The 13,681-nt window shown below is 37.6% G+C and overlaps 3 protein-coding genes across 4 annotated transcripts; 2 read left to right on the forward strand and 1 right to left on the reverse strand.

Moving 5' to 3' along the window:
* The first annotated feature begins 5,240 nt into the window (after nucleotides 1-5,240).
* On the forward strand, nucleotides 5,241-6,689 carry LOC127860194 (uncharacterized). Its single transcript, XM_052398115.1, has 3 exons — nucleotides 5,241-5,347; nucleotides 5,567-5,984; nucleotides 6,373-6,689. Exons 2-3 carry the CDS (start codon nucleotides 5,604-5,606, stop codon nucleotides 6,421-6,423), a joined length of 432 nt encoding a protein of 143 aa, XP_052254075.1. The 5' UTR covers nucleotides 5,241-5,347; nucleotides 5,567-5,603; the 3' UTR covers nucleotides 6,424-6,689.
* Nucleotides 6,690-7,623: 934 nt separating this feature from the next.
* On the reverse strand, nucleotides 7,624-8,635 carry LOC127859699 (uncharacterized protein SPEM3-like). Its single transcript, XM_052397206.1, has 3 exons — nucleotides 8,625-8,635; nucleotides 8,069-8,353; nucleotides 7,624-7,891 (listed from the first exon to the last, which is right to left on the reverse strand). The coding sequence occupies exons 1-3, from the start codon at nucleotides 8,633-8,635 to the stop codon at nucleotides 7,624-7,626; spliced, it is 564 nt and encodes a 187-aa protein (XP_052253166.1).
* Nucleotides 8,636-11,243: 2,608 nt separating this feature from the next.
* On the forward strand, nucleotides 11,244-12,692 carry LOC127860511 (serine/arginine-rich splicing factor 1-like). 2 transcript variants are annotated; one of them, XM_052398620.1, is made up of 3 exons: nucleotides 11,244-11,405; nucleotides 11,804-12,051; nucleotides 12,397-12,692. In XM_052398620.1, exons 1-3 carry the CDS (start codon nucleotides 11,343-11,345, stop codon nucleotides 12,416-12,418), a joined length of 333 nt encoding a protein of 110 aa, XP_052254580.1. In that variant the 5' UTR covers nucleotides 11,244-11,342; the 3' UTR covers nucleotides 12,419-12,692. The 2 variants fall into 2 exon arrangements, with proteins under 2 accessions (XP_052254580.1, XP_052254581.1); XM_052398621.1 differs by lacking the exon at nucleotides 11,244-11,405 and having other exon boundaries at nucleotides 11,452-12,051.
* Nucleotides 12,693-13,681: the final 989 nt, after the last annotated feature.

The raw sequence follows: 13,681 nt of genomic DNA on the forward strand, positions 1-13,681 counted from the left end.
CGGGTGGGTGAAAACCATGGCCTCCAAGGGGCTGGGCATTTTTCCTTATTAGCTCACTTGAGCACAACATGCTCATGGTGAGCTTTAGTGATCGCCTTTTGTATGTTGTGCGTTGTGCATCATAAACATTTACCTTGTTAACACTCTAGAGGCCACATTTATTGTCTAATCTTCATGAAACATGGTCAGAACATGTGTCCCAATTAGATCTTGGACACAAGTTCTAAAATGGTTCGGTTTGGCTGAAAAACCTGACTACCAGGGAGTGTGGCAGTATTCCTTTTTATGGCTATAGTAAAACCTTGTTAACACTATAGAAGTCACATTTTTGTCCAATCTTCATGAAACTTAGTCAGAACGTTAGCTCTTATATTTTCTTTGATGAGTTCGAAAATGGTTCCGGTCTGTTAAAGGGGCCTTTTCACAGATTTTGGCATTTTTTTAACTTATTCATTAAATGCTTTATATCGATAAATGTAATCATTGGATCGTAAAAGCTCCAGTAAAAAATCAAGAATAAAATTAAAAAAAGGAAAAGAACATTGCCCGGACCAGGTTTCGAACCAGTGACCCCTGGAGTCCTGCCAGAGTCCTGAAGTAAAAACGCTTTAGCCTACTGAGCTATTCCGCCGAGTACACATATTAGACGTATTTTATACGTTATATAAGCAATCTTCGTAGTTTCACAAAATTTAACGACAAAAACAGAACTCTCCAAATTATTCAATCGTTTCGCGTTGCAACGCTTTATAATTTTTAGGTTTTAAAGGGGCCTTTTCACAGATTTTGGCATTTTTTAACTTATTCATTAAATGCTTTATATTGATAAATGTAAACATTGGATCGTAAAAGCTCCGGTAAAAAATCAAGAATAAAATTAAAAAAAGGAAAAGAACATTGCCCGGAGCAGGTTTCGAACCAGTGACCCCTGGAGTCCTGCCAGAGTCCTGAAGAAAAAAAAACGCTTTAGCCTACTGAGCTATTCCGCCGAGTACACATACTTGACGTATTTTATACCTTATATAAGCAATCTTCGTAGTTTCACAAAATTTAACGACAAAAACAGAACTCTCCAAATTATTCAATCGTTTCGCGTTGCAACGCTTTATAATTTTTAGGTTTTAAAATCGTCAAAAGATGCATATAATGGCTATATTAGACCATGGTAAATGTTCAGTATTACTGTTTCCTCACAAATATCATAACTAGAACGAAAATTTGCGAATCTGAAACAACTTTTTTCAATTTTGTCAATTTACCAAAGCGTGAAAAGATCCCTTTAAAATCGTCAAAAGATGCATATAATGGCTATATTAGACCATGGTAAATGTTCAGTATTACTGTTTCCTCACAAATATCATAACTAAAACGAAAATTTGCAAATCTGAAACAACTTTTTTCAATTTTGTCAATTTACCAAAGCGTGAAAAGATCCTTTTAAAAAACACGGCCGACAGGATGAAGGACAGTTTTCCCTGTATGGCTATTGTAAAACCTTAAAGTCACATTTTTATGCCCCCGTTGAAGAAGATGGGTATATTGTTTTGCTGGATGTCGGTAGGTCCGTCAGTCTGTCGGTATACCAGTTCATTTCCGATAAATAACTCGTCAAAGGATTGATCCATTGGCTTGATACTTTCCATGCGCATTGGCCTTTGACAGTAGATGACCCGTATCGAATTTGGAATAACTAGGTCAAAGGTCAAGGTCACTGTCACAATAAGTGTGACAATCGTTTCCGATCAAAAATTGTCAACGCATTGACGGATTGGCTTGATACTTCACATGTGCATTGGCCTTGGACAGTAGATGACCCGTGTTGAAATTTTGGTCACTATTTCAAAGTTCTGTTTGGCGGGGGGTGCGGTGACATATATCTCCGACCGCGCAACTCTTCATGAAACTTGGTCAGAACATGTGTTCCAACGATATCTTGGATGAGTTTGCAAATGGTTTCGGTTGTTTGTAAAACATGGTCACCAAGGGGCGGGGCAGTTTTCCTTATATGGCTATAGTCAACCCTTTTTAACACTTTAGTTACATTAATTGTCCAATGTTCATGAAACTTAGAAGATTTGTCTTATGATATCTTGGATGAGTTCGAAAATGGTTCCGGTCTGTTGACATGGCCACCAAGGGGGGCGTGGCATTTTTCCTTTTATGGCTATAGTAAAAACCTTGTTAACACTCATTTTTTGTCCAATCTTCATGAAACTTGATCAGAACATTTGTTCTAACGATATCTGGGCTGAATTCCAAAGTTGTTTCATTCCGTTGAAAAACATGTTTTTTTTATTATTTAGATTGTCTTCTTTATTTATAAGTTTATTCTCGAACATTTTAACACGAATGCTATTTATATAGTCTAATATATATTCCACTTTTACTTTTCTTTTGTTTATAGCCAAACCTTTTAACACAAATGCTATTTAAAGATTAAATCAGAAGTGCACTTTTACTTTTCAACAGTTTACCTCCAAACATTTTAACACGAATGCTGTTTATAAATTAGGATAAGTCAATTACTTAATTAATCACCTTGACAGCGATTCCTATTTATAGAAATAAATCGCCCACTTGTTCAAGTTTTCAAGAACTTAAAAAAGCGATTGCCTTAACTGTGTAGGATAAAAATGTTAACTTATAACTTTTCTGGACTGTCTATTCTAGCTTGGCATTAACGTCCACCGGTACATGTATTTTAGGGAACCTACGCAAATGGCTTATGAAACACTAAGGTCTAAAGCGGCGATTTTGTGTGTTCTTCACATAAAGATGATCATTCCGCGATAGATAAATACAAAATTAATTAAACAGTTTTTAGTAATAATGCAAACTATCATTGGACAATGTGTCACGAAAACGATCCACGACAGATCTTTCAAGGTCAATATCACACCAGACGGTAAAACGACCAGAATATGTTCTATTTTTACGTGTCCGATAAATTATCGAATGGATTTGGAAATACAGAATAAAATGTATTACAAGACCGTATGACAGCTGCGGATGCACGTTTTATTTATTTATAATGTGTGTAGCTCTATATCAAATATATACAAAACAATGCGTTTCATGCGGGATATATTTTATTTAACAAATCATAACTATAGGTTGTAATAAATTAATATGTTTTATTATTTAAAAACAAATGAAGCGTGGAATCGTCTGGTGGTTCGCACAGTCGCGAGCGACAAGAGGGTGGATGTGGATGCTACCTCCATTACTGCGACCATCTAGAGATGCTGGGTGTACGGGTTGGCCTGCAAAGGGTCGATCGGGATGAGGTTCTTTGCTGGGAAGATGTTTGGGTACTGCCAATAGGTAAATGAAACCACATATATGAATATACTGACCGACGACGCACGATGACTAATTAACATCCTACCTAACTGCCAAGTGGTACACACACTATAAGTACAAAAACCATCATGCTAAATATAAATGCATGGGATTGTATAATTGTTTTACCAAATTTGCTTAAAATTATTTCGGAATTAATTGTTTAATATAAAAGCACGGCTCATTTGCTTTCCAATATCTAAGTACGCCATCGTACAAGCCACAGATAACATTACTAAGTACGCCATCGTACAAGCCACAGATAACATTACTAAGTACGCCATCGTACAAGCCACAGATAACATTACTCCAATATCTAAGTACGCCATCGTACAAGCCACAGAAAACATTACTCCAATATCTTAGTACGCCATCGTTCAAGCCACAGATAACATTACTCCAATATCTAAGTACGTCATCGTACAAGCCACAGATAACATTACTCCAATATCTAAGTACGCCATCGTACAAGCCACAGATAACATTACTCCAATAGCTAAGTACGCCATCGTATAAGTCACAGATAACATTACTCCAATATCTAAGTACGCCATCGTACAAGCCACAGATAACATTACTCCAATATCTAAGTACGCCATCGTACAAGCCACAGATAACATTACTCCAATATCTAAGTACGCCATCGTACAAGCCACAGATAACATTGCCTAAGTACGCCATCGTACAAGCCACAGATAACATTACTCTTATATTTAAGTACGCCATCGTACAAGCCACAGATAACATTACTCCACTATCTAAGTACGCCATCGTACAAGCCACAGATAACATTACTCCAATATCTAAGTACGCCATCGTACAAGCCACAGATAACATTACCTAAGTACGCCATCGTACAAGCCACAGATAACATTACTCCAATATCTAAGTACGCCATCGTACAAGCCACAGATAACATTACTCCAATATCTAAGTACGCCATCGTACAAGCCACAGATAACATTACCTAAGTACGCCATCGTACAAGCCACAGATAACATTACTCCAATATCTAAGTACGCCATCGTTCAAGCCACAGATAACATTACTCCAATATCTAAGTACGCCATCGTACAAGCCACAGATAACATTACTAAGTACGCCATCGTACAAGCCACAGATAACATTACTAAGTACGCCATCGTACAAGCCACAGATAACATTACTAAGTACGCCATCGTACAAGCCAGAGATAACATTACTAAGTACGCCATCTTACAAGCCACAGATAACATTACTAAGTACGCCATCGTACAAGCCACAGATAACATGACTAAGTACGCCATCGTACAAGCCACAGATAACATTACTCTCATAATGCAGCTTTTGTTGCGGAATGATTTAATACTGGGAAAGACAATATGATTAGTTTTTACATTTTGTATTGATGAAGTTTAAAGACTAGCTCAACTATGAAGAAAGGTATAAATATTACAGGCATGATTTGTATTTTTCAAATAATGGAAATTCTATATTTTAAAACATATACTTATTCAGTTGACAGCACGTTATTTTGTGTAAAGAGTCTTATCATTCTTATGTTTGTCAGGAACAACAACATCAACAAGTTAGAATTATATATCGTCGGAAAACAGGTTTGCTCACATACGCCATGATTTTAAATGTTATACTTTTTAAATTAAAAATAACGAAACAAAGACAGATGTAATAAAGTTGGTATTTGAATAACGTTGAATTTATCATTTTTTCACGAAAAATTATGATAACGCATTGCAATTTCTTATTCCCGATATCTCGACAAAGTTTGGAGCATTCCCACATTTGTGAGCATCGTTATTCGACGGTGTCTCATCATTTTCCTAGAAGCAACGAGTTTTATATTCGTTTTGAGAAGTGATGCATGATATAATATATTTAGCAAAACAATGGGAAACCGAGTAAGAAATTTAGCTATCGTAAAGGTTAAGCATGCTGTTGTTATACACACCGCACTTGTTCACCAGAAGTTGAGTATTGTAACGGACGGGATATCTTAAATACTGAAGTAAGTTTATCCAAGTTTATCCATTCAAATTAAAAGTAGAGTGAATCATGTAAAGCTTATATTATGACTATGAGGACTTTTGAATTAATTATCATCATAATAAAGATTATCATTATCTTTCTCGTCGTCGTCGTCGTCGTCGTCATCATCATCATGTGTCTCATAAAAGAAGTGCAGACGTAATACTTATACTGTTCTTCAGGTTTTTTTTTGTTTTAGCATTTATACAAAGTGAAAAAAATTGGTAACGGCCAATATGGAGGCGTCAACGGTGGTGGAGGTGGCGGTGATGGAGGCATACTTGGAAGAGGCGGTGGCGGCGGACGAAGCGGTGGTGGTGGCGCCGGTGGCGGTGGTGGACATTGGGGTCAAGGAGGCGGAGGCGCCAGCTTCGGTGCCTATCACCAAAACTGTTACGGAGGCCGTGACGCTGTTCGTGAGGCCTGGAGCGTCAGCGAAAATGCGCCCGGTGGCGCCGGGAGTTCTGGAGGATTGGACGGCGTTTGGGGAAGCGGAGGGTCCACTGCGTCGTCGGTGGGCAAAGGCGGGAGGGGAGGAGCCGGTTTCTTCGGATGGTTCCGAGGTCAGGATGGCGAAGACGGAAAGCCAGGAGTTAACGGACATGGGGGAAGAGGCGGTAAGGGATGGCTGTGACCCACACAGGGATTAATATTTTATATATATTCTTAGGAATATGCGTTTTTAGTATTTTATTTGGTGCACTGTTTTTTTAGAAATAAGTTAAAAACGTATTTTATTATTTGTAATTTAATTTCCATGTGGAAGCGAGCTTAAGCGTATCTGATTAAAACCAGCGTAAGAACTTTTGATAAATCAGGACTTGGAAAAAAATTAAAAGTCCAAATCTGTAAAATGTAGGTATATAGCTGTTACTTTTCTATTGTATACTGTTTTTTTTACCGGATCATATAGGGTTAAGTATGTATTTCTTTCAAATATATCAAATCCCTCTACGCAGTTTCAGTGAATGTATTGCTATTGTATGCTGTTATATTACTTTATAGGAGACTTGTTCACAGATTTGGGCAATTTTGAAGTGTGTATGTAATAACTAGAGTTTCACCATGGAACTGCAGAGATCGATTATGATGACAAAAATAGAATTTAAGAACGAGAACATGAAAAAATTTGTTCCAAGGTGTGCTCGAAACAGTGTCCGTTTGTTTAAATTTATGTTGCTTAACCACTTAGCTTTCCGGACGGTTATAAATTGTCAGGCTTTTTTACTTGGTTATATAAGTTATCCACATGTTGTAACTAAATTTAACCAAAACAACAGAATCATTCCACATTCTTCAGATAATAATAAATTATAACCCAGGCTGTTTTGTTGTTCATTGTGACTGCATTTCATTGGCGGTGTGTCGCTCAATAAGTAAGATTATTCTTTTATTATCTTTTGAATGTTACAAAACAATCGGAAAATTGTCATTGCGACAATCTGCTTATAAGTCCCCTTTAATATCAGTGATTAATTACTTAAATAGCACATATACAGTGCATTTTTGGAAAGGACTTCTTCAATAAAACAGGCTTGTAAACTAGATTAAGCCAGGTATTTTACGACAATAAATGTAGGCATATTGATTATATCATATGTAAACAAAATCAAGAATGATGTTGTTTTGTAAAAAAAAAAACGCGCCTTTGTGTATATGTATTTTTATATTTGTAAAACAGTTAAATAAAGCGATAAGAGCAAGTATTCTATAAATCTATGGACCGAAGAAAGCTAATTTCTACTTTTAACAACTAAAGCGATATCTGCCATCAGTTCTTGGTATGACTTCTCAGTGTATGTTCGATTCCCACTTTGGTTTTTACTTTTTACGACATTTTGCTCTTTTCTATCTAATCTATCATGGTTGTTTTGTTTTATTTGATTTCCTAATATGGTTAACACAAGTGCATTTATGTAAAAAAAAACATTGTAGTACGAATTCAGATTATCGTGAGTGAGTGAGTGAGTGAGAGAGACAGAGAGAGATTTAGCAGGTTTAAATACTTGCACTTTCAACGTTGCACTTTTTTCAAAGGCCAGAGTGTAGCCCGATTAAGACGTTAATTCATGAGGTCTATCACAATAAACGTTCCACTGTAGATCATCAGTCGATTTATTGATTAAAATAATCAACATTCCGCAGATAGTTGATGATTGTAAACGCTATTTGAATCATAGAGTCAGATCGCATAACTTCATCGTAGGAATCCGCGGACTTGTGTTCGTTGTCATTACAGCACGAAGCTTTGCTATTTTAAGTGAATGTGTGCCTCACTGACGATAGGTGAGTGAATGTGTGCCTCACTGACGGTAGGGTTATGTGTGCCTCACTGACGATAGGAATGTGTGCCTCACTGACGATAGGAATGTGTGCCTCACTGACGATAGGAATGTGTGCCTCAATGACGATAGGAATGTGTGCCTCACTGACGATAGGAATGTGTGCCTCACTGACGATAGGAATGTGTGCCTCACTGACGATAGGAATGTGTGCCTCACTGACGATAGGAATGTGTGCCTCACTGACGATAGGAATGTGTGCCTCAATGACGATATGGTAATGTGTGCCTCACTGACGATAGGAATGTGTGCCTCACTGACGATAGGAATGTGTGCCTCACTGACGATAGGGTAATGTGTGCCTCACTGACGATAGGAATGTGTGCCTCACTGACGATAGGAATGTGTGCCTCACTGACGATAGGGTAATGTGTGCCTCACTGACGATAGGAATGTGTGCCTCACTGACGATAGGAATGTGTGCCTCACTGACGATAGGAATGTGTGCCTCACTGACGATAGGAATATGTGCCTCACTGACGATAGGAATGTGTGCCTCACTGACGATAGGAATGTGTGCCTCACTGACGATAGGAATGTGTGCCTCACTGACGATAGGAATATGTGCCTCACTGACGATAGGAATGTGTGCCTCACTGACGATAGGAATGTGTGCCTCACTGACGATAGGAATGTGTGCCTCACTGACGATAGGGTAATGTGTGCCTCACTGACGATAGGAATGTGTGCCTCACTGACGATAGGTTAATTTTTAGTTTGATCTCGGAATGCATAAACTATGTTCTTATTATACATAGAGGATTTCATTCGCTATTATATGCAATTATCGACTTTTCAAACTCTGATTTTTAGTTACTTATGTTTCCCCCTTTTTACCGTTTTAAAAGACATAGTCCCTTAAAGAGGTTCACTCTAAAACAATATTCAAATATAGCTAACACACGTTCCTGATACCAAATCACCATTTTGTCAGGTATTTTCAAAGGCCCGTAGCACAGGAATCTATGGATTATTATCTTGAACAGATACCCTTCATCGTGGTGACATATTTGAAGTTATTATTTAATTGTTTGATGAACATTAAAGTAGTTGTCTCTACAAACGTAACATTTTCTGTGAACTGACCGATTGACAAATTTAATGACAAAGTGACTCCAAAATATGCCACCTTCAAATATAAAACACACATGTAGACATCATTATGTCATTATACGACCGCTGTAAATTACTGTGTGGCATTTATAGTTATAGGTATTTATACTACTTTCGTAAAACAAACAATATTATAAATTGGATTAAATTTATCCTTTCTTTTTTTCAATTTTCTGTCTGTTTTATTAACATATAAAATACATAAAGAAAATCGCTGAAAAAACAAGTATGCCAAAACAAAAATGACGTCACTCAAACACAAATACTGCACGTGTTGAAACTATAGGTCAGTTTATATCATGGGCGGTTATTTCGTCCAAAAAAGAGTGAAAGTTCAATTAAATTTAATTGCATATTCATAGTACACAGATATATGTATCATATAATACATATTAAACCGAAACCAAGTTCGTATCAGAACTTAAGTAGCGGCACTTTTTTTAAGTTTTTCAAAATGTCTCAGAAATGTGCATTATATCATTAAAGTCAGTAACTTTATGCAATGTACACAAACGTCAGTGCGGTCAAAGTTCATGGGTCAGTGTCCATTCTTCCCATCCTCGCCGTTAGCGCCGAAAATGCCCCCGCGTCCTCCTCTTCCGCCACGTCCCCCGCCGGCACCCCCGCCTCCCCCTCCGCCCCCAGCTCCAAACAAAAACCCATCCTCTCCATCCTGGCCGTTTCGACCGTAGCTCCCTCCTCTGCCACCGCTTCCGGCTCCCAACCCACCGCCGCCACCACCACCACCGCCGCCTCCTTTTCCGTAGCCGCCATAACCGCCACCACCGCCGTTACCCATGCTCTGTGGACCAGATGTATTGAATATTACGTTACAAAATAAATACAGTAGCACAAAAGAAGGAAATTTATTATTCCGATTACTTCCTCGATTGAAACTTTGTCAAAAAACAACAACAGACTTTTATTGTAATATTGAACTTTTAAGTAATATAGAAAAATATTTTTAAAAAAATTAACGCATATTTCGGCTTACCTTTTTCTTTTGCCAAATAGGTTACTATTTTAATATATTGAATTCAAATATGGAACAAAATATAAAGATGAAGCGCGAAACTATTTCGTGGACTTTTTTTTTGCCGCTGCAACTACGCAAAAAGAAAGTAAAAGTCTATGATTACTTAACCATTTGTATATTTTAGTTGCAAATCGAATAATTGTAACGTTACATTTATAGCAGATGGGAAAAACGACCTTGTATCGCATTCTTTGTGTTGATAGTAAAACCAGTCATTTTGTGGAATCCCATTGAATATTTATTGCGCAATTTCCCAGGAAACGCCCAATTTACTTAGTTATTTGACCGATGTTCTAGTTCGTGTGAGAATCTTTTTCTGAAAATGCAAAACGAAACGTTTCTGAATGGAAGACTTTGTTCTCGTGTTCTTTTTGCTTCTGTGCACATGTTAACAACGAATACATATGTATAGAACACCTTTGAACATACTATTAAAATATCGTTTTTATAGCACATACCTAAGATACCACTGCATTGTGTTGTGAGTTGCGTTACTACATTCAAAAATATGAATATAAGCCGTAGCTGTGAAAACGGGTCTTAATGCATGTTCGAAAAGTGTCGTCCCATATTAATCGTAGCAGTCCGCGCAGGCTTAACATGGACGAAAGTTTTAGCCTAAACTGGATTTTCGTTTAGAAGAGACTTTCTATAAGTGTCGACCCTTATGAAACTGTGCGGATTGCACAGGCTAATCTGGGACGGCACTTGACGCACGTGCATTCACTCCCGTTTTTCCAGAGCGCGGCTCACTTATGATATAAATCAGTTAACAATAACTGGATAAATCTTTTTACAATGACCGGACTCAAATTAAGTGTATGTTGACTATTCTCCAACTGAATAATATTTCAATCAGAAACGTCAATGCTCTCTCGTCATCTGATAGTAAAACATTTACAGCGCTAATAATTTACCTAGATGTCTGTATTTTGAACGTCGGTAGCTTCGTAAGTATATTTAAATTCAAATCGTTATTTACTTGTTCCTTTTTTACTGTGAATGATATGCATGCATAAAGTGGCAATTTATTCATATACTTGCACTTTTTTTCTTACAGTTAGAAAAATAGATAAATAAAAAGATCATCCTTCCAGATCTTTAATGATTTTCCTCTTGTTGACTGGTTGCCGTTATACAGGGAGGTAACCAATGCAACGAATTTAGCCACCGGATTGAAACATAGCAATTCTGTTAAGTTTAAAAAGACCCCACCACTTTGCTTTTCATAAATGAAATGAATGATCAGTGTTTGACGGTATTAAACGTCGTTTATTTTCATAGATTTCAGATCTAAGACAAGCTCGAACGAGGTCAAGTTCCTCAGTGACATCGTTAAGATGGATTTCCACCATTTTCGGAAAACAGTGACTTATCTTGTTTTACTTTCACAGCGGTTTTGGGAAAACCGGGTGGAAAAATCGCGCTGATGTTACGCGAGATGGCGTTTTTTTCAGCGCTATATTAACGCGCGTTTAGCTCGCATGTTCAATCTGAATAGACAACCATTTGTATTTGCCAGACTTTTTGTTTCTTTTTTATATCAGGTATGTTTTACGTTGTTTCGTAAATTCGCAAATAGGAGGCTTTGCACTTTAATAAAAGCTGCGAAAATAAGTTCGCGAAATAACACTTTATGACTGAAGTATTGACATTTAAAGAAGGTAGTTATTTAATTCAACAGCTAGAAAAATGAAGGTCATGTACGTGTACAAACAGTTAGTCGTTTTTTCCTGCGTAGAACACATTTTGCATTTCGCGTGCGAGTTAATCAAGCTTATTTAACTTACCTCACTTCTGCTACAGCGTATCAGAAATACGATTGCATTTTTAATAAGCAAATCTCTTGATTATCTTTGAAGGTTATGCTTTACTCTTGTTTAGAATCTGTTCATTTTCTAAAAAATGAAGTAAGTAGTTCTGAATTATGAATAATAAAACTTAGGGGTTTACTATGGGCAACGGCGGAAGTGGCGGTAGCGGTGGCGGCGGTGGAGGCGGTGGAGGCGGCGGTGTTGGAATGTTTGGAGGAGGATCCGGTGGGGGCGGCGGCAGTGGGGCGTGGCCGACGGACCGGCAGCGTCCCGACTCACTCCCGGTTACGTCATTTTCGGTGACGTCTGTTGGAGTTAGGGAGTCTGACTGTACTACGCTAGGTGCGAACGCAGATTGTATGTGTTTTGCGTATACAATGTGAGTAAACCTATTAATTGCTTTACATAGTTAACACTGATTAACTGGCATGGATTACCTTCTTTTAACACCAGGAAGTTTCTAGCTGTATTACAAACCGTGAACATTACACATTATAGCCTAACCGACGTTTTATTTAAAATAATATATGCTGAGCTCTTCTTTATTGTTTTGATTACTATCTGTGCAATTTAAGAGACAATTATAGTTGTCTATGCACCGGTTCGGAACATACTTTTTAAGTTTGAAATGAGTTGTTTTATAAAGCTTTTTTCTGCATCTATATGAAAATCAGCTGGTATCATATGTAAGAAAACACTTGCAATATGCCTCGCTTTTTTCCAGGGTTTCCCCTGGCAACCGTTGAAAAAAACTATCCTACATAGCAACGGTGTTTTGCAGATGTCATGGTTACTTCCACGCGTGAATGAATTGTATGCATTCGTTTTTTTTTGTTTGAATGTGTGCCTGGTTATTCCGAACTGTATGTTGTATATACGATCAGATTTGCATCGATCTGAAAAAATATTTGTGTTAAATACAATTATTATTAAACGCTTACTTACTTTGTTTAAATTATCATCATTTATCAGCATCATTTTACTATCATCATTTTGTCATTAAATAAAAATGAAACAAGATATGAGTTTTTCAGAAACAATATGTCCCCTTCTGCGCCGCTTTGAAGCTATAATTTGACCTTTGACCTTGAAGGATGACCTTGACCTGTTACCACTCAAAATGTGCAGCTCCATGAGATACACATGCATGCCAAATATGAAGTTGCTATCTTCAATATAGCAAAAGTTATGGCAAAATGTTAAAGTTTGGGCAAACAAACAAACCAACCAACTAACCAACCAACAGACAGGGCAAAAACAATATGGCCCCCACTATAGTTGTGGGGGACATAAAAAAGGGGTGTTGTTCGAAGTCAGTGTAAAGTATCATTTTATCAGATATTAAATAGCGTTAAAATACTCTAGCTTACGTTAACAAACTGCTGGCAACTGATTTGACTTGTATATTGTGTGAATTAAAACACTAAATATTGGGAAACCAAAAGATATTTTCCAAAATTTAAAGATTTTTTTAAGATATTGGGACACCCACAATCGCCTGCAGCTGTAATTATTATTTGACCCTCGTTCTGGGGAAACTGGGCCAAGTGAATTTACGTAAAGTGTCATCCCAGATTAGCATGTGCAGATTGCACTGGCTAATCAGGGGCGAATCTCCGCATGAAATGGATTTTCGTTCAGAAGAGACCGCCTCTAAACGAAATAGTCCATAAAAGCGGAAAATGTTGTCCGTGATTAAACTGTACGGACTGCACAGGCTTATCTGGGATGACATTTAACGCAAATGCATTTAGCCCACTGTTCGCAGAACTAGTCTCAAAGTCAGATTGCCTGCCACCATTTTAAACCGGTTTAACGCCGAGTTATTGATCACATGACATCAGCTATTCAGTGATTCGTTAGCTAACTATTCCAAGAACTAGTCTCAAAGTCAGATTGCCTGCCTCGAGTTTAAACCGGTTTAACGCGAATTATCGATCACGTGACATCAGCTATTCAGTGATTCGTTAGCCCACTATTCCCAGAACTAGTACAGAAGTCAGATTGCC

Source organism: Dreissena polymorpha, chromosome 15, assembly GCF_020536995.1.
Source record: "Dreissena polymorpha isolate Duluth1 chromosome 15, UMN_Dpol_1.0, whole genome shotgun sequence".
Taxonomy (NCBI): domain Eukaryota; kingdom Metazoa; phylum Mollusca; class Bivalvia; order Myida; family Dreissenidae; genus Dreissena; species Dreissena polymorpha.